Source organism: Berkeleyomyces rouxiae (genome assembly GCF_048999995.1).
Source record: "Berkeleyomyces rouxiae strain 22BRR77 chromosome Unknown BrBRR77_ptg000005l, whole genome shotgun sequence".
NCBI classification, from domain to species: Eukaryota; Fungi; Ascomycota; class Sordariomycetes; order Microascales; family Ceratocystidaceae; genus Berkeleyomyces; species Berkeleyomyces rouxiae.
Window position 1 is genome coordinate 2,099,788 of NW_027396495.1, and position 21,995 is coordinate 2,121,782.

Consider the following 21,995-nt stretch of genomic DNA (forward strand, 5'->3'; position numbering starts at 1 on the left):
TCTCGCAAGTCTTCGGATGAGACCTGCACTGCGGCACATGTGGAAACATGGAAGAAATAGAAGGGAAACAAAAAGGAAATACAACCAGCTTCCCTGTCCTACAAGCGCTTCTGATGTCACAGCAAATTAGTCTCCCCCTCCCCCTTTCCTTTTCCCCCCTCTGCCCCGTGATTGCTTCTCCCATATTTCCTCTCTCAGCAATCTTCTAGATCACAGGCCCCGGCTACCAGCAGAAAAGCTGTCGAAGCATTAGCTCTCAGACCCTGCAAAAAAGACGAAAAACAAAAAGAATTGCGCCATGTCGTGCAAGCCCAGTGCTACAGCAGCGTTGTATCCACATCAAACCTGATTACCTCGGTCTTCTTTTTGTTCTTCTAATGTTCTATGGGGGGTTTCTTTGCGCTTTGTTTAGGAAAATGATTGCTGCACGAGTAAATTGGCGATGCATCTGCCGAAAGCCCCAAGGTATGTGTGTGCTTTGTAACACGCAAATAACTTGAGTAGACAATTGCAAAAGACAGTCACTTAGAATCTAGAACCCCAAATGTAGTCGTTCCTTCAACTAGCCCGGTTCAGCTATGAAGAAAACCAATTCTATAAGTACTACAAGTCCTTTTCCTTGCCGTCCAGCTCTCCTTTGTTAGAATGCGCCCGTCACACGAAGCGTCATTTCCTGTAGAGCTACCCCTAGTCATGTTCATACAGGAACAGTTACGAATACCCACGCGAAGGCCATGCCAGACAAGCCCAGTGATTGACTGACACCGCCTCGTGGAACTGGGATTCAAGTAACTCAAGAGGATCGTACGTATTGAAAGACATGGGAGGGGGGAAGCGACGTTGTTGGTGAGGCAAGCCTAACCAACAACTCGCACTCGGCTTACAACATCGGATGCTCAAGAAGAGGGAGCGGCATACAAGGAAAAAAAAACCCGTCGAGAGAGGGACAGGAAGAAAAGTAAAAAAAAAGGCTAGGTCACACCTAGCTTCTTCTTTTTCCTGTCTAGCGTTCTAATATTGCTACATTGAGATCCCATTTAGGATTTAGTAGGCTGCCAGAGCCACGTTTGCGGCTTGTAGCTTGCATGTTACAACACGTTGGTGATGATCCAGCCACGAGGGGAAGAAGGCGGCGGGGAACGGAGCATGCGGTTCACGGGGCAGAGGATAACCAACCCGAGAGAGATAGACTGATTATCAAATCCAGATACAGCTCACACAAGTAGCGAGGGATTCTCTAGAGACAAGTAGGCCCTACAAGGGAGGCACTAGCAAAGACATGATTCTCTTCAAAGACGATTTCGTTTTTCAAAAAAAAATATGTTAAAAAGAAAACACATATACAGCTATAAAATAGAAAAGTAAAACCCCCAAATGAAAGGCTCAGTGAAACAAGGCCATAATCAAAACATAAGGCAACACACAAGTCAACTGTCTGTCCGTCAATTTCAAGTTAACCTTCGCGTTATGAAGCGTTTGCATTATTATACGTACAGTACCATAAACCTACGAGACATCTCGCAAGGCTTTGTTCTTGAGCCTTACAAGGTGACGTCCGTATCATTCCACATCTTAACTTAATTATTGTGAGTAAACTGAGCCACTTACATATGTACTTGCAACGGGCATTTGAAGTTCACACCTTCAAGTTGTGGCTCAACTAATTAGGGTTATAGTGATCGCTCTTTCGCGTCTTACTCTCCCTCACTTGTATTGACACCTCTCCACAGTTTATCTCGCTTCTCTGAGCCTGGAGCCAAGCTTCAGCCACCTGGCAACAAATGCTTTACAACAGGCCCAACCTGTCAGTCAGTTATAAAATCGCCGAAGACTGTACCACAACCATACGGGCGGCCCACATGACACCACTATATTGACATGTGCACGAGTTATAGCAAGACAGAGTTTGCCATGGCTGTCCTTAGAAAAGCCCTGACGGTGAAGCTTTGGGCTTCGCCTCTCTTTACTGTGCCTCATACACCAATAACCATGTTCATATATCCACACCGGGTCTATGCATTGCGGGCACCGGCAGTCAAGCGTACAATGCAGCGCGGATGTTTGTTCTTATAAGAGACGCTGAAGCGCAAGAGCATGATACTAGACAGTAGCACGGTGTCAAGAGATCAAGAACAAACCTCAAGACCGACCGAGACGGTGGCATGATCACACTGGCTCACATAGACGATGGCATGATTCCTCCGGAGGCATTCTGGGTCAAGGATGATGGCATGGTAGTTTCGGCGCAAAGGCCATTCGGGACCGTCATATCTCCTTCACACTAAGGGACCACGAGAAGACGCCCGTTGGCTCCAGCACCAACAATGCGGCTGCTATTTTTGTGCGACGCCGAAAAGCCCAGGACAGCGCCGGAGACAAAGGCCAGTGAGGGTAGACCCACGTGCATTCCATACAGATTACAGATACTTTATAGGGCGGGAGTGTCTAGTTGAAGCTGTTGATGTGATTTCAAAGATGGTTAGCCACCGGTTGTCTCGGAAGATGCGGAAAATATGCTCACCAGAAGGACAGCCCCCCAACACTGGCTGCACTTAGAACGTCAGGTATACTTCAGCTCGTATCTTGGGCTGTCTGGAGAGGCCTGAGAGTTGGGGACACTGGCACTAACAGCGCCAGTGCTTTTATCCCACACTTACGTGTAGTAGCACACATACTTGTACAACCACTTGGCTTTGACCTGAATGTGCAAGCAGATGGCGAAAGAGTGGAATACCGCGCAGCGTGTTATGAGGGACGAGCGTGGTATGAGGTTGATATATGTATGAATAATGGGCTGACTTTGGGACACGCTATGCTCGTGTTTCCAATATAGATCAAGCAGGCAGTGGCAGTCACAATTACATACATTGTAGTTCAATGTGACTCTGGGACGCATGAGTTAGTGTTTTCTCCCCCCTCCCTCCTTGATCATGCATGTGTATAGTTATACAGGCCGGAGTATAACACTGGCCTTGTGTAAGACGACACCATATCACCTTCGAGTCTAGTTCATATGTACAAACTACCATACTGTCGTCCGACAATCCCAATGCTACCTTTGCGTTGCGAATATGTGCACATGTGTGCAGAGCAGTCCTATCCCGTGGCATGCAAGTGTGCGAATGATTTTGTTCCGCCATAATAACTACTCTTTTTTTTTTTTTTTTTTCAGTTTCTCGGATAATCAAGGCATGGCCTAGACCTACCACAGTTGTGGAGCTTAATATACATCCACAAAGAATGGCTGAAAAGAGACAACTTCGTACGTACACATGTAACTAACAATATCAGTAGATGTATTAGTTACCTCCCACCTGTGTGTACATGGGAACGGAAAACTTTCATGTCACTCACCACCCATTCTTCCTTCGCCCATGCCCCTGCGTCTTATTAGATACGAGAAAAATAAACTCAACTCAATGGTCCGCGCGCTACTTGCATTCAGTGTGCGCCTGGAAGTCCAAGTGCACCCGGGATATGCGCAAGGATTCCGTTCGAGACAGGATACTCCTGGCCGTTGGAGCTCGATGCATAGATCAGCCCAGGCCACCAACATTGTTTGCATAGGGATGTCTGGTGGCTTGCTCGGTTTATACAAGTTTCTCTTTTGTCATACTTGGTTACTTTGAGGTGGTAACTACTTTGAAAGGACTGTTGCATAGTTATATCAAGTTGAACCATGGCCACACCCAACACTTCCCTCTTCTCGACAGCCATACGCGCTTTCCTGTCTCTTTGTTTTTTGCCTCCATACGTGTATGTACATATGTATGTATATACATACACAACTACTTGTATAAAGGCAAAGATGGTGGCACACCGCTTGGGCCTTTGTACTCCCCTCCTTCATGTTCCCGCCCCAGCTTTTAGGATGCCTAAGATTGAAGCTTAAAGCTCGCCAGCGAAATAACACCCACAGAAGCCACAAATACCAAACTGCGAAGTGTAAGAGAGATACCCCCTAATCCGTACATATCACGAGATGCCAACCTTTGGTCTTCTCCCAAACACCGGTCCGCTCATACAAGCAGTACACATACTACAACACTAAATGTCCTCCACCTCACTCGCCCAGCCCCCTATTTCAAAAATGCGCTGGGATTTTTTTCTTCAGGTTCTTGTCTCTACTCTGCTTATCTCTCGCTTGACTCTTTACATAACTCGGTATCAATGCATCATAATCTAGCCGCACACATGAGGGCTTAGGACCGCTACCGATATCCTGCCCGACATATCCCGGAAGAGTCAGCCAGCCCAATATTGCAACACCACCGCAACGAAGTGGACCGTTCCGAAAGAAGGCATATCATGAGCAAAGCGAAGGCTATTTCAAGGCCTGTCTCCGGGCGGAGAGTCCAGCTGTTGGCGCGGACTCAACACACATTTGCCCGAATGCCTACAATAGAATTTTCTCCTGCCCTCAACCCTGTCCCTTTTTCCTTGAATGCTGAACCCCTAGTCGGACGTTTTGGCTTCCCCCCCTTTCCAGTCTAGCCCTTGCCCTGAACAGACTCAAAAGGCACTTTCCGTCGTGCCGGGGACCCTTCCAGGCGGCTCGTGCACATCAGCAACAATCCTTCACCTGCAAAGGTCCCGAGAATCTGTGCACATAAGCGAAACTATAGCTGTATCCCTGAGTTCTGACCTAAGGCAAACAAAGGGTTAGGGTCTATATGATCGGCTAGTCCCAAAATGCACTAGGGCACCGGAGGTGAGCCAAGGTAATTGAAATGAAAGCGGGGGCCTATAAGGATAGAAACGGAAAGTGATTGACACATGCTTGGTCTAAACAATGTCCGAGACCTGTGTTGGCGGTATTGCACGAGGTTCAACGGATTTACGTCTCTGGCCGCTAGTGCAGTGCGGTATTTACTAGGGTTTAGAGACGGTGGGGGCTGGGCCTGCGAGCTGGGTTAGGGTTGAGTTACTTCCTCATCACTTCTATTCTGTCTTCGAGCGCCTTTGTCGATCATTCTTGACCTGCATCTCCAAATCGTTTGTATCTCCTGCTCAAAGGTTCACCTGCATATGACAAATGGGTGAGTGTTCAGAGCTTAACACTCGGCGATCCGTGCATACGAATTGCTTTGTGTTTTCTGAGCTACTTAGATACCCATGTGTGCGTACCAAGATAATTGAACGTATCCAAAGCTGCACTTGAACGGGGTAAACCCAATCGCATCTGCGGTGCTACATTGGGTGCAACATCTGGGAATTCCCAGGCCTTTGGGCATGTGATGTGAGGAAAAAGCAACTATTTTCTTGGAATTGTGCTATGTGTTGGATGTGACTCTGTGATTCGGCAGCTTTCCATTGCAGCTAAAGAATTCTGTCTGCAGATTCTGTTATGTGATGTATCCCATGTGTGCGATTCCTTATGTAATGAATCTTGTCTACTAGCGGAAAAGTATTTGTAGCACAAGTGAGTGTGGTACAAGAAGACTTCTGTCACCACTTAAACGGAAGCACGATGACTTGATCAAGTATCTTTGACGTCTAAAAGTCATAGTGACACGAGATCTCGCTCTGTGCCATCGGAAGTAGGAGAGGAACTGTACTAACATGTGTAGACCAGGGAGTCCTAGAGCACCACACAGGCGCATGTGTCAAAGCCATCATAGATGCATCGGCAAGGTTCTGGTTACAGGTAGTTAACTAGTTACGTCCAATAATTACAAGCAGCCCTCAGTGTTTGGACGAGATAGACAGCTTCAAGTATTCATACGAGTAGACCCGCCATATTTGTGTTCATACAATTTGTGACAAGGAGCAGAAGATTGTTGACCTTTCGCAGACGAACAAGACATCTACAGGCTGGGTTGCACTTGAAAATTTTAATATCATGTGAGAGACAAAAAGAAAGGGGCAACATGACCACTGGAGTTGCATTTTTTGGGAGTTGCTACAAGGACAAAATATTGTATTCCCACCTAATTTTGCCAGACTTAACACGCTCCTAGCAAGCGGTCCGGATTTCGTCCGATGCCGAGCATCAACTAGGGAAGGGATAACAAACGTATGTATGTACGCAGTAACTACTACTAGTTGATTGTATATCAAAACAGTATAGCGAGTTACTAGTAGGTCAGCACCAAGTTCGAGAATACTTGGATTACAAGTACTACACGCACTAGATCGTTGTGAAGTCACTTGAACTTGTAAAAGTCTAATAGAAAAAAAAGAAAAAAAACTCCCGTGTTCCTTATTACCTGCCGGCTATCAACCAATAAACTCATGTCAGCAAGATAGAACTACGATCTCACGACCTCCCAGTCATCCTACATTATGGCATATCTCGGGTCTAAGCCAAGTTCAAGATCTAATGTAGTGAGGTCTCCGGGACTTACTGGATGTTCTCCGTTATCACCTGCCCTATCATTTCCTGTGTAGGGATCTACTTGTTGTCTTACAATTAGCCCCTTCCATCCATCCTTCAGGCTTCCCCCCTGGTCAAATCTGAATCTGAATCTGAACCTGAATGTGTTCTCGTGGCCGTTGCGACCTTTCAAGATCTAGATGCGGTTCGCACGTACAAAGATTCCGGACTGGTCCGCGCGCATCTGCATTTTACACTCGATGGTCTCGATTCATTTTTTTTGATAAGTATTTGGACCTCGAAAAAAGAGTGAGTAGATGTGTATACTTGTCAAGTGTCAAGTACGTAGATAACTACCTGTAGTATGCGTAGTTATACGTGACTAGTTATAGGTACCACTCAATGTACAATGAAATCTAGAGTCCAGTGTACAGAATATTACCCGTTAAAAATACTTCTCGACCTGAACAGTACTTGATAAAAGGAGGTTAAATATGCGGGCCGACCCCTGGTTGGCAGATTCTGTCAGATTCCGAGGCCAAGAAGCACAAGTGGCAAACATCTAGGAGACAGGTTGATGGCTTCAGGTACAAGTGCGGGCATGTTTACAAGAATCTAGTTAACTACTCGAAAGATGTAACGTGTAAACTTTGGTGTTTTCTAGAGTCGGTTGATGGATAGGATTAGACTCGATGACTCAGCGCGATTCGAGGGAGATGGAGTATGAACTAGAGCCGGATAACACACTGACTTCAACTTTACCCGCACGTTCGAGGATAGAATCACTGTGCTTTCAGCTCATCTTTTCCTGCTCTGGTGAGACTATAATCCTACACGCTTGGAACAGCCCCGAGCCGGTGATCAGCTTGGTCTTGTTTAGGCAAGAGATTTCCGCATTCACTTCTTCCCTGGGCCTACGGTTGTATTTTCTTCTGATCCAGACTGGATTTGTTGTCGTTTAGCCCGAATTACGCTCATTGTACTCTCTTATGCATCTTGATATAACCAACTATACATACATACATGCTCTGCGTCTTCATGTGCCTCCTTGTCCTCCTCGTGCTCTGGTGAGCTAACCATGGTTAAGTTGAAATTTCTGATACCCTCTCCTCTTCTCTGTTTGTCTCCCTGTCTCAACTGACAAGTGATCCAGTCTGACTGCGCCTGCAGAGGTTGCGTTACTTTATACCGTTTCATGAACCTGCATTCGCATTTACTCTCTTGTCTGTTCTGCTACGACGCTATCTTGTCCCACATTCTCTTGGCACTTTTTTTCTTTTTGCCCTTCGTCTTCCTCCTATAGCTCAGTTGTTTCTTAGGTGGCAAAGAGACCCAGGGGGTTGGATTCACGTTTCCTTCTTTTCTTCGTAAGTATAAACGTTGCTCTTACCCACCCCTTACGTTCAACTGCCTTTGCATGTAAATCATCATCTTCTTTCTGGGACGAGATTGCTTGTTCCCATCGCCTGGCTTCTTTGTTGGCCAATGGGTAACGCCTAATCGACAGCCACCTGCGTCATATCACTTGGAAGTACGGACTCGAGCGAATTTTTTGGCACATCTGCTTGTCCTCTTTCTCTCCGCTTATTGCTTTTTTTCTTTTTTCTCATTCTTTCTGTCTTTACCTGTATAACCCTTACAACGGCCTTCCATTTATACCTTTCCTGTTACTCTATACCCTGACGATCAACGACAACCACGACTTGCTTTCTGTTCTAGTTTTTTTTCTCTTTTTCTTTCTTTCTCTTTTATATCCCTTCGAATTGCCTACCAAAATGTCACACAAAATCCTCCTAGCTCTGGAGGAGCACCTTCAGTTAATGGCCCGCCAGGTTGACGATACCAATGCCACACAATCCACTCCGCCGCCGCGGACAGTTGCCGATGGATATCCACACTCTTCCAAGCAAGATCTAGCCTTTGCCATTCTGTTCATATTCCCAATCCTGGCCCTGATGGTTGTCAGCTTGCGGATATATGCCCGTCTCAAGTTCCGCCAATTTGGTGTTGGTTAGTACTTTCTTTACCCATTGTTGTCGTTACTCGTCATTTTTGTCTCGGCTGTTACCGCAGGGTACTAAAGAGCTTTGACGGTTGCCATCAACTTTGCAGCGGTCAAAGCTTCCTCATAACATTATACTAACAACCATTTTCCTCCAGACGATACTCTCATCTGCATTGCTATGGTTAGTCCTACCGCTCTAGAACCTAACGCTTTATCCGGCCTTTCGATACTCTACCACCCCTGGTACACATGCAACTAACACTACGTAGGTCATTAGCATAGGTGAAACCTTCAGTTCCTACATGTATATCCACAAGGCCTATTTTGGAGTTCACATTTGGAATGTCCCCATCGACTCAGACATGCCCGACGCCTGGATGTGGAACTTCATAGTCCAGATCATGTACAATCCTATCCTCGCCGTCGTCAAGACCTCTGTCTTGCTATTTCTAATGCGTCTTGGTGGCCAGAAGCCTGCCATTCGTTGGTCCATTCATGCTCTTAATGCCTTTAACATCATGCTGGGCATCGGTACCTTTGTTACTGTCATCTTCCAGTGCTCACCAATTGACTTTTACTGGGAAAAGGAAGGCAAAAACCCTCCTAGCGGGTCTTGCATTGACATGGGAGCCTTTTACGTTTCGACCGCCGCCCTCACCATTTTGACCGATATTCTTGTCCTGGCCCTGCCATTGTGGATTTTCATGGGCCTTAAGATGGCCTTTAAGCTGAAGGTGGCTCTCGTTGGCGTGTTCAGCCTCGGTGGGGTGTAAGTCCGAGGAAAAAAAAAATATATATATATATATATATATATATATGAAACCCAGAGCGAAAAGGGAACACTAACATTTTATTATAGGGTCACTATTGTCAGCATTCTTCGCCTTGTTCAGATCTACGACTTCAGCTACGGAACTCCCTCTGCGGACCCTACATACGATATTCGGTTCATCTACTCTGCTGTCGAAACCAATCTTGCCATTATTGCTGCTTCTGCACCCGCCATCCGTGGTCTCATTTCCAAGTGGTTCCCCGGATTCTTTTCTTCCGTTTCGTCATCTCATGTTGTCTACGGCACCGATGGTCTTGCCGTGTCGGGTAACAAAAAGTCGCGATCTGGATCTCGTGGCCCTGCTGGCGTCCTTGATTCGGGCAGAAGTACGCTGGGCCAAAGCCACACTGACAGTTTTGCAATGAAAACTATCAAGAAGCATGATCCAAACGCTATTCCATCACCTACTGCGAGCGAAGAACACATCATGGGGACGAGCTATGATGGTATTGTTCGCAAGACGGAAGTCAGCGTAGCCTACGATGACCAAGGTCGCAGTATAGATGAGAGACAGTCTAGAAGTCATAGCCGCGACGGCAGCGCAGATGTGATGGGTATGTCGGGGTACTCTAGAACCATTGCTAGTCCAGGCGTATGAGCGAGTCCTTTCAATAAGGACGGGTCATGTTGTTGCTTTTTTCGATTCGTGTAATATAGTATTGAACTGATTTTTTTGGCCAATCCGTATCCTACTCTTTGTTCAAGTGCAGTTTATCACTCCATGGCTAAGGCTAGAGAAATAATGAGCGTGGGAATTAGTTGGTATCTCCGGCGGAACATGTAGGGCCAAGAGGTTTCTCTCTCTCTCTCTCTCTATATATATATATATATATATATTTTTATATTTTTTTTTATATACCCGCCCTGGCCCAGTTTTGACACAAAACTGCTTTTTCACATACTAATCTTTTTTTTTTAATTCATGTACCTTTTACCCCACTACTACATACTAAAGGTACTTCAAATATTCTTTTTTTTTTAAACCCAACTTTTGCTAAAGACTGCCTAGCTCTGATTGGCTGGATCCGCTTGTTTATGCTCGGCTATTTGCCTGCAGAAAAAAAACAAATCTTGTATCCTGGTCCTGTTGCTGAGCAGACCTGGCAATTGACATGTACCCATGTACAATTCATCCCATTCATCCATATCTTGGTACAGCATTCTTTTTTTTTTTTTGCAAGTGCCCTTGACGATGTCCAAGTCCCAACGACACACTTACACTTACACACACATATTTACTTGACGCACACACTAACTTTGCGACATCACGATTGAACAACTTGGTGTTCAACATCAACGCAATCAACCATACATCTGCTATTTCATGTATTTGCATTCGCCATTAATTATATGTTTACTAAAATAAGAAAACTTGATAGCAAGAGATGTGCAACACAATCGCCTTTTACTCTTCACACACGTCCAGTTGCTAAATTTCACGACTCAGAAATGGCTGCATCGTGAGAGCCTGTTGAGACATGCATTTTGAAGCTGGCAAAAAAAATCCAAATCAGTTGTATGTGACTGGCACGACAGCGATTTACAGTGGCTACAGTGGTTTCTTTAGTGGACATGGCCTGGAAGCTGTCGCAACTATTGAGTGTCTTTGCACTGGGATGCACTGGTGAGATCTACATTAAAAAAGAAAACAAGAGAATTAGAGTGAAGCTGAGGCTTGAAGAGACAAACTATTACAGACCATGATTTTTTTGAAGTATATTTGCAGTTGTGGTGGCTGTTTGAAGATTTCAAAGAAAGTTCAACTGCGACAAAATGTGACAAAGTATTCGGGATGGGGTGGTCAGTCAAGAAAAAATCCAAGTTGTTTGAAAAAAGAATTCGACGAACAAAACTGCTGTGCAACTCAGGAAACAGTGGGGAAGTAACAGGGATCCGCTGAATCAGAGAATAGCATACTCGTATTGGAAGTGATCGAGGCAATTGGCTGTCTTCACAGCTCGATGCACTCACGAGAACTGCATTAAAATGAATAAAAGGTATTTCAAAGTGAAGATAAACCACTGGACTGATTACTAAGGCATTTATAGCTTTTTGAACGACGTGGTGCAGGTGTGGTGCAGGTGTGGTGGTTGTTTGAAAAGTTAGAAGACTGGCTGACTTCGTTTTTTGCTTGGCTTGTTGGTAGCCATTGCACATTGACAAATATTGGATAGGGTTAAGAGAACAAGGCTGGCATAATGAACATCACATAAATGGGAGTGCACACAAGACAATTGGAATATCACAACATCGAGTTTAAGAAGACATAGTTACAGAGACAAAGCAAGATGTGTCCGAAGATACAAAAGGGACATTGAGTATAGTCTGGAGATTGATATTGGTGTTGGTAAAGTGTCACAGGCGAGAGTTGGGTGGTGGCCGGAATTCAATATCTCCTTTGAGCAACGGATGTGAGATCAAGGCAAGTGACAATTATGACGAGTGATAAGGCAAGAGGGCAAAGTATACTCGGAGAATGAGCTAGTTTGGGGGAGCATATCGGTGCAATTTGATTGTGCAGGTGACAAGTGGTTGGGATGCAGTGAAGGCAGACGTGTTGTGGTGATCGGGGTAGTGAGCGGGGTGGTGATGCGGAAGTCAAGTTGCGATCAACACAGGATTGAAATTACAAAAGAAAGGTTAGGCACAGAGCATGAACTGCTTGATACACACACGCCGGTATAATTGGATTTTCTAGGCGACAAGTGGTCGATGTGCTGTGACGGTAAACGTGTCGTGATGTTCGAAGCAGCGAACGCGGTGGTGATACGAAAATTGATTTGACAAGACGGGGAGAATGCACGACGAAAGAAAGTCTATGCTCCGAGAATGAACAAACTAAAGTGCAGACGGAAATACAATTGAATTGCAGAGGGGACAAGAGGCGGCTGAGCTGTGACGACAAACGTGTTGTGATGTTCGGAGGTGTGCGCGGCGTTGAGATGCGAAGTTTGGTTTAGCGGAACAGGGAGTGTGCAGGTTGAAAATAAAAACAGGCGCGGAGGATGAACCAACTGAAATACACACGAAAAACCAATTGGATTGCAGAGGCGTCAAGAGTTGGTTGAGCTGTGACGGTACACGTGTGGTGGTGTTCGGAGGTGTGTACGTGGTGGTGATGCCAAAATCCCTTTCGAATGATAGAGACATTGCAAGAAGAAAAGCAAACTAGACTCGGGAAACCAGCAGAATGAGAGAAAGCTATCAGTATAGTTGAAATGTAGAGGCGACAAGTAACTCATGTGCTGTGAAGGCGAACGTGGTGGGATGACCCGGGGTATGCACGGGGTGGAGACGCCGAAATTGATTTGACGACATGACGACACTGCACCACGAAAATAAAAACAGACCTAGGGAATGGTCCGAGCAAGATCTGGCTATTGGTATAATTGGATTCCGCAGGGAACAAGCGGTTGAGGTGCAGTGACGTCGGACGTGTGGTGGTGATCAGGGTGGCGTTTGGGGAATCAAGCAAGTTACAGACACATGAAGAATCAAATAAGCAAAAGCAAGTTCACTCGGAGGGTAAATTGACTGCGGTAAGTCTGTTGGTATAACGTAATTGTGCAGGCGATAGGTCATCGAGGTACAATGATGATACACATTAAGAGGTAATGGGGCCAGTGATGGGGGGAGTCAAGTTACAGACACACAAAGATTTAAACTGGGAAAACAAAAGACAGTCGGAGAATGTATCAGTGTTTAATAGGAGGACTCACTGTTGTCCTGTACGGAGAAGTATCCGGAACGTCACAAGTTCAAAGAGTTCTGTTACGGGTCGTGGACCCGATGTTGGATCATCTTTGGGCTGATCCATGTTGACCCACTTTTTGTGTGATTTGAAGTTGGGTCCACTTTCGGGTTAGGGTTTGTGGACCGTTAGGGTTTTAGGGTTTTAGGGTTTTAGGGTTTTAGGGTTTTAGGGTTTTAGGGTTTTAGGGTTTTAGGGTTTTAGGGTTTTAGGGTTTTAGGGTTTTAGGGTTTTAGGGTTTTAGGGTTTTAGGGTTTTAGGGTTTTAGGGTTTTAGGGTTTTAGGGTTTTAGGGTTTTAGCTCCCTCAGCACTACTGGCTCGGATAAAGCCAGCGTCGAGCAAGTCGTAGAGAGTTTTCCGGAGCAGCAGCAGTTCTTCTCGGCTCATTGAGTACAGAGGGCACGAGGGCGGGGACAAGCCTGGTTTAAGGCGGATCTCTGTATCAATGCCAGGGCGGTTCGGGGGGAGCTCGGAAGCTTTCTTCCTGTCGAAAGCGTCGATGACAGGAAGGAGCCACTCGGGACAGTTGGCGCGGGGGTCGGTGTAAATTTTGGCCTTGAGGGCCTTCTCAATGTCGTGAAGAGTGGCGGAGAAGATGCGGACATTGTGAGAACGGCGGGCTCTGAGGTGAAAGGCGCGGACGGCGTGGGCAGTAACAGGGAGGACATCGGGATTGGCAGTACAGTTGGTAAGACGAAGGGGAGTGGGCAAGCGGATGAAGACTTCGTTCTGGGCAGGGCGGAGGGAAGCGTCGTGCTTGGCAATCCAGCCTTGACCCAGGATGAGGTCCTCAGTCTGACCAGGGACGATGTAAGCGTAGAGTTTCTCGTCCAATCCTCCGAGACCAAGGTCAAAAACGGCGACTTGATCGATGACGGGTGGGTTTTGGTCATTAACTACTTGAGCAATTGGACGAGGGCAGATGGGCAGGATAGTAGCGTGGGCGCGGGTGGCGGTGCGCGGAGAGACGGTGGCAAGACACAGGCAACCGGAGTCGACGAAGGCAGAGGTAGAACAAGTTTTATTGAGAACAACATCTATATAGGTACCTCTAGCCCCCATTTCCTCCCGAGCGATCTTCTCTCCTTGGGGCTCTAGACGGCGACGTTCGCCTAGAGCTCTCCATTTCCCGACATGTCGCGGGACGCGGGCGTGGGCACAGGCAGGGGCAGAGCTGGGGTCGGCGCAGCAAGCTGGGGAAGGTTGGTGGAGCGGACAGGGACGGTAGTAGTGGGGACAAAGTTCAGTGGACAGTTCTGGCGCAGATGGCCAGTCTGGCGGCAGCGGAAGCAGGCGCGGTTGCGGCGGAGGCGCTCGCGCTCCTCGTCGGTCAGGGGCTGAAGGGCCGTGGCAGTGACAGTGGGAGTCCAATCCATAGCATCGGGGTGACGAGCAGCAGCCGACGGGGGAACGGAGGAAACAAAAGGGCCAGCAGGAGCAGGGGAAACAGGGTGGGCAGCGTACGGAGAGTAGGTCGTGTTATCAGTGAAAGCGGAGTAGTGGCCGCGGCGGGGACGAGGTAGGAATTGCTCAGCCTTGGAAGCGACGTTTTGCATGCAGTTGGTAAATTCAGGGTACGTCGCGGGGACGTTGACATAGACCATCGCTTGTCGGAGGGCAGGCGCCATGGCGGTTTGCAACTTCGAAATGCGGTTGCGGTCGCCAATGATGTTGGCGTCCTGGAGGACTTTTTCGAAGCGGGGCAGGAACAAGGCGAAGGGTTCAGAGGGTCCCTGGCGCATGTTGTCCAGGTGGAAGAGAGCACGGTCAGCAGCAAAGGGGTCGATGAATATGGAGTCCAAGTACTCCAGGAACTGGTGGTGTCATGAATAGCTATCCTGACACTGCTCATGCTAAGGGTTATGCATGAGACCTACCCCACTCTTCTTTTCCACAACGCCGAAGGTCGGCGACCTATGAAGATGCGCTTATGGCACAGGTTGGTCTGTGTAGATCGTGAGTTGATCAACGGATATGAGGTTGTCGTGGGATGTGCTGAGCACGGGTGCTCTGATAGACGTTGTTCTGCTGCTGCGGAGTTTTCTTGTTGCAATTGCCATTGCGTGCTTAGGTGGGGGTTGTTATCTGGTTCGATTGTTACGAACCTGTTACGTCTTGTTTACACGAGACTTATCTTTTGTTCGTAGTTAGATGTTGATTGTTTCTAGCTTGGGAAGACAGAGTTTTGTCAGGAGCGCCGACAACATAAATATCGTCGTCTCCTGCCCTGAGTTGATCAGGTTTACTCTTGTTCTCCAAGCTTAACAATCACATGCACTTGCTTACCTTCTTCTTCTTCTTTATACCATTCTGTTCTTGCTTTCTTTGCAGTTCAACCTTTCTTCTTCTTTGAAGTGTGTGATTGTTCCTCCTCCTTCCTCTTTGTGCCGCTCTATTCTCAGAATAGCCATCTAAGTTGTGTGTTGCCTCTTCATCTCAACCGACCATACGTCTTAGCACTCTGTCTAACTGACGTCTTCCTCCACAGGCCCGACTGTCCACCTCAGGAACCTATCATTGTCCCGAGTCGTTGGCTGTACCCGGAACCCTAATCCTTTCTTCGGGCCCTATCCGTAATATTTTGTTAAGCTTCATTTGAAGACCCGACGCTATTACAACTTTGGCTCTCTTTGGCACTTTTTTCTCTCCTCATTTATTTTTCCCTCTCTATTACGTTTCAACTCGCAATGGCCCTCACTCGCGAAATGATCGAGCATCTCAATACGTTCCTCCTGTCGATTCCTGACCGAACTCCTGAGAACTGGCATCTCGGTGCCCTTCCTAGGGAGTTCAGTGCTGAGATCAAAATGGCTATTGTGGCGGCTTACATGTCTGGTCTGCGCACCGACGATGGTGCCCCGCCCATCCCCGTTGGCTCTGTTCCTGATGCGGCTCAGGTTTACTGGGCTGCGTTCCAGGCTGGCGCTGAAGCCCGCTTCAACTCCCTTGAGTCCCTTCCCCGAGTCAAACGGGAAGAGGATGCCGATCCGTTGAAAGAGGCCGACAAGCATCTTGATGTCGTGCCCTATGATGGCAATCAGCAAGGCTTCCAGGCGTTCCAGAGGCAACTTGCGGTCAAATTTGCTGCTGCACCCAAGCACCACCGCACGGAGCAGCGCAAGCTGATGACTGCCTTCTCCTACCTTAGAGATGGCGCTCTGGATTGGGCCATGCCTCGGATGGACCCGGCCACTGGACACATGAACTTTGAAACGTACGACGATTTTATGAAATCGTTAGCTGAGGCTTTCGATGACCCTGACTGGCGCATGACTGCGACCCAGCAGATCTTCGACTTAAAGCAGACAGGTACTTGTACTGCCTATCACTCTGCTTTTACAACGCTGTTGAAGAAACTCGGTTGGGCCGACGCTGATTTCACCATTGCACTATTTCAGCGAGGCCTCAAGCCCCACATACAGGACGCTCTGGCTTGGAACACCTATCCTGCCCCTAAGGGAACGCTTGATCAGTTCGCTAATTTCTGCAACACGCTGGACAATACGATCAACAACCGAACCCGGGGAAACAACGGGAAAATCCAACCGCCTCCTGGTGTGGTCCCCTTTCAGCAAGATTCTCGTTCGAGAAATGCTGGCGCCCAAAAAGCTGTCCCCAACACCAAGCCAGCTAAGGGTACCTCTGCAGGTCCCGATGCCAACGGTCTACCCTTCCGTAAGACTGCTGACGGCAAAATGGCAAAGGGTGTTTGTTGGAAGTGTGGCGCAAAAGACCACATGCTAAAGGCTTGCCCCAAAAACAACCTTGCTCTTCGCGCAGCTACTGTCCCTTCTCCCTCCACTTCTACCCGGGCTCCCTCGACGGCCCCTGCGCCTGATGCGTCAAAAAACTAGAAGGGCTACCGACCCATTCCCCTCTGGTCCTGGCTAGCCCTGACGCTGCTGATGAGGGTCTCTTGAGAATCAGCACTTGTTCTCTTGATAATGCTATCGATTATGGTAACTCTCCCCCTCTGGTTATTCCTGTGACAGTGAATAATTCCATTGAGGCCTACGCTATGGTGGATTCGGGATCAACAACTTGTTTTGTGGATTCTGAATTTATAGCAAGGCATCAGATTCCTACTGTTCTCAAGGCCAGAGCCGAGTCGCTCCATGTTGTTGATGGTAGTGAAACTGCTGCGGGTAAAGTGACCCACCAAGTTCCTTTGTCCCTCTCTTTTCCTAATTATTCAGAAACTTTGGTTTTTCAAATCACGAAGCTTGGGGGCTACCACATCATCCTGGGGAAATGCTGGCTCGACGCCCATAACCCGGAAATTTCTTGGCCTTCCAATACGCTCAAGATATCGGTTACTTCTACCGCCGATGGCAATGCTGTGGCAGCTTCTGATTCTTCTTCTTCTTCTTCTTCTGTTTCGACTGCTTCTACTGATTCTGGCGCTTCGTTTGATTTTTCTTATACAAAAAACGACAAAAATATTGCTTCTACCGCTGGCAGTCAGATTGAGGGATCTGCTCCTGCTTCAGCCACTTCACCCCTTCCTTCTTTTATTGCACAATCGTCAGCTGTGTCTTGTTCCTGTGTGACGGTGTCGTCTCAGGCTTTGCATCGCTTTGCCAAAGCTGAGAAACTACAGATTTATCGTGTCACCGCTCAGGAAGTCCTGGATTATCTCAATCAGGAGGACCTAACTCCGGAACAAGAGCATGCACGGCTCCTTGAACGCATCCCGAAGAAATACCATGACCTACTTCCTCTGTTCTCTCGAGAAGGTGCTGAGCAACTACCACCTCACCGGGACATTGATCATGCGATTAACTTCGTTCCCGATGCGAAATACCCCAAGGCCCCGCTGTACGATATGACTCCACTCGAGTTGCAGGCTGTCAAAAAATATCTAGATGGCATGCTTGCTAAAGGCTTTATTTCCTCTTCCTCTTCGCCGCTGGCTTCCCCGATTCTTTTTGCTAGGAAGCCAGGCAGTTTACGATTCTGTGTTGATTTCCGAGCCGTCAATGATATCACCATCAAAGACGTAACTCCTCTGCCTCGGATCAATGAATCACTGCGCACGGCGGCTACGGGAAACATTTTTACAAAGCTGGATCTGAGAGCTGCGTACCACTTGATTCGCATCAAGAAAGGTGATGAATACAAGACAGCTTTCAGAACTCGATATGGCATTTTTGAGTACAATGTGATGCCGTTTGGGCTCACCAATGCTCCTGCCACGTGTCAGAAATATGTCAGCGAGGTCTTGTCGGAGTATTTGGACATATTCTGTGTCTGTTACTTGGATGATATCCTGGTGTTCTCTCTGAACCAAGAGGAACATGATGTTCATGTGCGCAAAGTCCTGCTAAAATTAGCGCAGGCCAGTCTGTTTGTCAAGGGTGAAAAATGCGAATTCGACAAGACTGAAACTACCTTTGTTGGCTTTGTTATTTCAGCCGATGCTCTGAAGATGGACCCCGCTAAAGTTGCGGCTGTCCGTGAGTGGGAGGCTCCCCGAACTGTTAAGGGAGTCCAGTCCTTTTTGGGTTTTGCCAATTTCTATAGGAGGTTCATCCGTGACTTCTCTAGAATCTGCACACCTCTCTTCGAGTTGACTAAAAAGACGCAATCTTTTGTCTGGTCCTCTGAATGTGAGGCAGCATTTCACACCCTGAAGGACCTTTTCTGCTCTGAACCTATCCTCAAGCACTTTGATTACCTGTTGGACACTGTTATTGAAACAGACGCGTCTGACCGTGTAATATCTGCCGTCATGTCTCAATACCACCCGACTGACAAGGGGCTTCTACTACACCCCGTGGCCTATTTCTCTCAAAAAATGAATCCTGCCCAGTGTAACTACGGCGTAGGTGACAAGGAGTTGTTAGCCATTGTGGAGTCTCTAAAGTCGTGGCGATTCATGGTTGAAAGTCTGGAAAAACCTGTTCTGGTATTGACGGACCATCGGAATTTAGCCGTTCTTAAGCAAATTCCGGCCATGAACAGACGGCAAGCGAGGTGGGCTATGGAACTGAGCGAGTACCGTTATGTCATCACTTATAGGCCTGGCTCCTTGAATTCTAGAGCTGATGCCCTGACCAGACGCTACGAAGACCTCGTTTCTTCTTCTTCTGAGGAGGATAAAGAGCTGTGTGCTCCTATTATTCCCCCTGAAAATTTTATTGGTACCATGTCTTTGGTAGACGAGGTAAAAATCGCGCTATCCACGGACAAGTGGGCTCTTGATGTTATTTCTGCTCTTCGAGGCCAGTCGACCAAACCTCCAGATGTGGACCTCAGTGTCTGCAGGCTTGACAATGACGGTCTTTTGTTTGTCAACGACCTTCTATATTTGCCGAACGAGGATCTACGAGTTCGTGCATTGAAGAATTGTCATGATATTATGCCTAGCGGACACCCTGGACAAAAGAACACTTTTGAACTTCTTGTTCGGGAATACTGGTGGCCCGGGATGCGTCGTGATGTCATCCGGTACATCCGAAATTGTGAGGTCTGCCAACGGATCAAGTCCGCGCGACATAGTCCCTACGGTCTACTGAAACCTCTGACCATTCCGCAAGCTCGGTGGACATCTGTGTCCCTTGATTTTATCACCGGCTTGCCGGTCTCCAATTCTTTTGACATGATTCTCGTTGTCGTCGATAGGCTTAGCAAAATGGCTCACTTTATACCTTGCGATTCCTCGCTGGATGCTGCAGGTTTTGCTAAGCTCTATTTGTCAGCAGTGTATAGGCTCCACGGTCTGCCATTGGACATTGTGTCCGACAGGGGTAGTCTGTTTACGTCGGCTTTTTCCAAGGCTTTAGCCAAACTGTTGGGCATAAAGCAAAATCTGAGTACTGCGTTCCACCCTCAGACCGATGGTCAGACTGAGCGTGTGAACTCTATTTTGGAGCAATACCTGCGGGGTTACACCAACTATAGACAGGACAATTGGGCTGATCTTTTGCCCTTGGCGGAGTTCTCTTACAATGACTCCGAGTCCAGTTCTACTATGCTGACGCCCTTCTTTGCGAACCACGGGTTTCACCCCAGAAGTGGGCGTGAGTCGCTCCCAGTCTCTGTGGAAAAAGGCCCGTTGCGGAACTTTGTTAAAGAGCTTGACAACATTTGTCAGTTTTTAAAGACTGAAATTACGTGGAGCCGTGAGCGGATGACCGAGTACGCGAATCGACACAAATCTTCCGCCCCTCTCCTTCGAGAAGGGGACTTAGTGTGGCTTTTGAGTAGAAATATTCGAACTACTCGTCCTTCAAAGAAGTTGGACTTCAAGAAGCTTGGCCCATTTAAGATTCTACGGAAGGTGTCTTCGCATGCCTACGAGTTGGCACTCCCTGCCACTATGAAGGTTCATCCCGTCTTCCACGTTTGTCTGCTGGAACCATGTGCGTCGGATCCTCTTCCTGGCCAGAAAAACCCTCCTCCTCCTCCCGTCATAGTAGATGGCGAGGAAGAATTTGTGGTCAAGGAAATTATAGGCGTGTCTTCGCGTGGCCCTCTGCAATATCAAGTAGTTTGGGAGGGCTATGAACATGATGGACCCTCCTGGGAACCTCTGGACCATTTAGCCAATGCACCTGAGAAGGTTGCAGAATTCTACAAGAGGATGCCTAACGCCAGACGATCTTAGTACTGCTGTGGAAATCAGTCATAAAAAGGGGGGCTACTGTCATGAATAGCTATCCTGACACTGCTCATGCTAAGGGTTATGCATGAGACCTACCCCACTCTTCTTTTCCACAACGCCGAAGGTCGGCGACCTATGAAGATGCGCTTATGGCACAGGTTGGTCTGTGTAGATCGTGAGTTGATCAACGGATATGAGGTTGTCGTGGGATGTGCTGAGCACGGGTGCTCTGATAGACGTTGTTCTGCTGCTGCGGAGTTTTCTTGTTGCAATTGCCATTGCGTGCTTAGGTGGGGGTTGTTATCTGGTTCGATTGTTACGAACCTGTTACGTCTTGTTTACACGAGACTTATCTTTTGTTCGTAGTTAGATGTTGATTGTTTCTAGCTTGGGAAGACAGAGTTTTGTCAGGAGCGCCGACAACATAAATATCGTCGTCTCCTGCCCTGAGTTGATCAGGTTTACTCTTGTTCTCCAAGCTTAACAATCACATGCACTTGCTTACCTTCTTCTTCTTCTTTATACCATTCTGTTCTTGCTTTCTTTGCAGTTCAACCTTTCTTCTTCTTTGAAGTGTGTGATTGTTCCTCCTCCTTCCTCTTTGTGCCGCTCTATTCTCAGAATAGCCATCTAAGTTGTGTGTTGCCTCTTCATCTCAACCGACCATACGTCTTAGCACTCTGTCTAACTGACGTCTTCCTCCACAGGCCCGACTGTCCACCTCAGGAACCTATCATTGTCCCGAGTCGTTGGCTGTACCCGGAACCCTAATCCTTTCTTCGGGCCCTATCCGTAATAGTTACACGCTGTGACGGGTTTCACTAAGTATGAGAAAATCTCATAGTTATGACCAAATGCTGTTTATTATCTTTAACATAGGGAAGAAAAGAAAGAAAAAGAAGAAGAAAATCTAAACTAAAGATGGGGGAACTGGCCATGCTTTATAGGCGTTCGAGAATCCAGTTGTGTGGGCCCCACCGGGGCAATCGGCCCTATGACCCCTGTCCAAGAAAAGTGGGGCATCATCCCTGTACACAAAAGTGGGTCCCGGCCCACTTGACACAAAAAGTGGGGCCGACCCCTGGTCGAATAAAAGTGGGTCCACAAACCCTAACCCGAAAGTGGACCCAACTTCAAATCACACAAAAAGTGGGTCAACATGGATCAGCCCAAAGATGATCCAACATCGGGTCCACGACCCGTAACATTACCCCCCTCCTCTCATCCGTGTGCGGGGGCCTGTCATAGCGCCAGTCTGTGGCTCTCCAACGTCATCCTCATCTCCAAACTCGGCTTCGAAAGTCTCCAGTGCTTCCGTCTCCTCAAAGTCGGCTCGCGGTCTCCAGTCTGGCTCTGCATACCCTGCCCATTTGACAAGTACCTCTCTGCGGTAGCCTCTTCCTACGCGTCTCCGGCGGCTTCTCAAGATTCGCTCGACCAAGTATTCAGGCTCTCCATATTCGTTCTCTTCGAGCGCGGGGGGT

At 47.7% G+C, this 21,995-nt stretch overlaps 5 protein-coding genes across 5 annotated transcripts; 3 read left to right on the plus strand and 2 right to left on the minus strand.

Annotated features, from left to right (window-relative positions):
- Positions 1-8,091: 8,091 nt before the first annotated feature.
- BROUX77_005751 (uncharacterized protein) lies at positions 8,092-9,751 on the plus strand (the record flags this gene model as incomplete). The annotated part of the gene is made up of 4 exons (XM_073750659.1): positions 8,092-8,326; positions 8,477-8,502; positions 8,591-9,090; positions 9,181-9,751. 4 exons carry the CDS (start codon positions 8,092-8,094, stop codon positions 9,749-9,751), a joined length of 1,332 nt encoding a protein of 443 aa, XP_073604637.1.
- Positions 9,752-13,184: 3,433 nt separating this feature from the next.
- Positions 13,185-13,967, minus strand: BROUX77_005752 (uncharacterized protein; the record flags this gene model as incomplete). Its single annotated transcript, XM_073750660.1, has 1 exon — positions 13,185-13,967. The coding sequence occupies one exon, from the start codon at positions 13,965-13,967 to the stop codon at positions 13,185-13,187; it is 783 nt and encodes a 260-aa protein (XP_073604638.1).
- Positions 13,968-14,017: 50 nt separating this feature from the next.
- On the minus strand, positions 14,018-14,965 carry BROUX77_005753 (uncharacterized protein; the record flags this gene model as incomplete). The annotated part of the gene is made up of 2 exons (XM_073750661.1): positions 14,018-14,719; positions 14,876-14,965. The coding sequence occupies 2 exons, from the start codon at positions 14,963-14,965 to the stop codon at positions 14,018-14,020; spliced, it is 792 nt and encodes a 263-aa protein (XP_073604639.1).
- Positions 14,966-15,592: 627 nt separating this feature from the next.
- Positions 15,593-16,759, plus strand: BROUX77_005754 (uncharacterized protein; the record flags this gene model as incomplete). Its single annotated transcript, XM_073750662.1, has 1 exon — positions 15,593-16,759. One exon carries the CDS (start codon positions 15,593-15,595, stop codon positions 16,757-16,759), a length of 1,167 nt encoding a protein of 388 aa, XP_073604640.1.
- Positions 16,760-16,923: 164 nt separating this feature from the next.
- Positions 16,924-20,514, plus strand: BROUX77_005755 (uncharacterized protein; the record flags this gene model as incomplete). Its single annotated transcript, XM_073750663.1, has 1 exon — positions 16,924-20,514. The coding sequence occupies one exon, from the start codon at positions 16,924-16,926 to the stop codon at positions 20,512-20,514; it is 3,591 nt and encodes a 1,196-aa protein (XP_073604641.1).
- Positions 20,515-21,995: the final 1,481 nt, after the last annotated feature.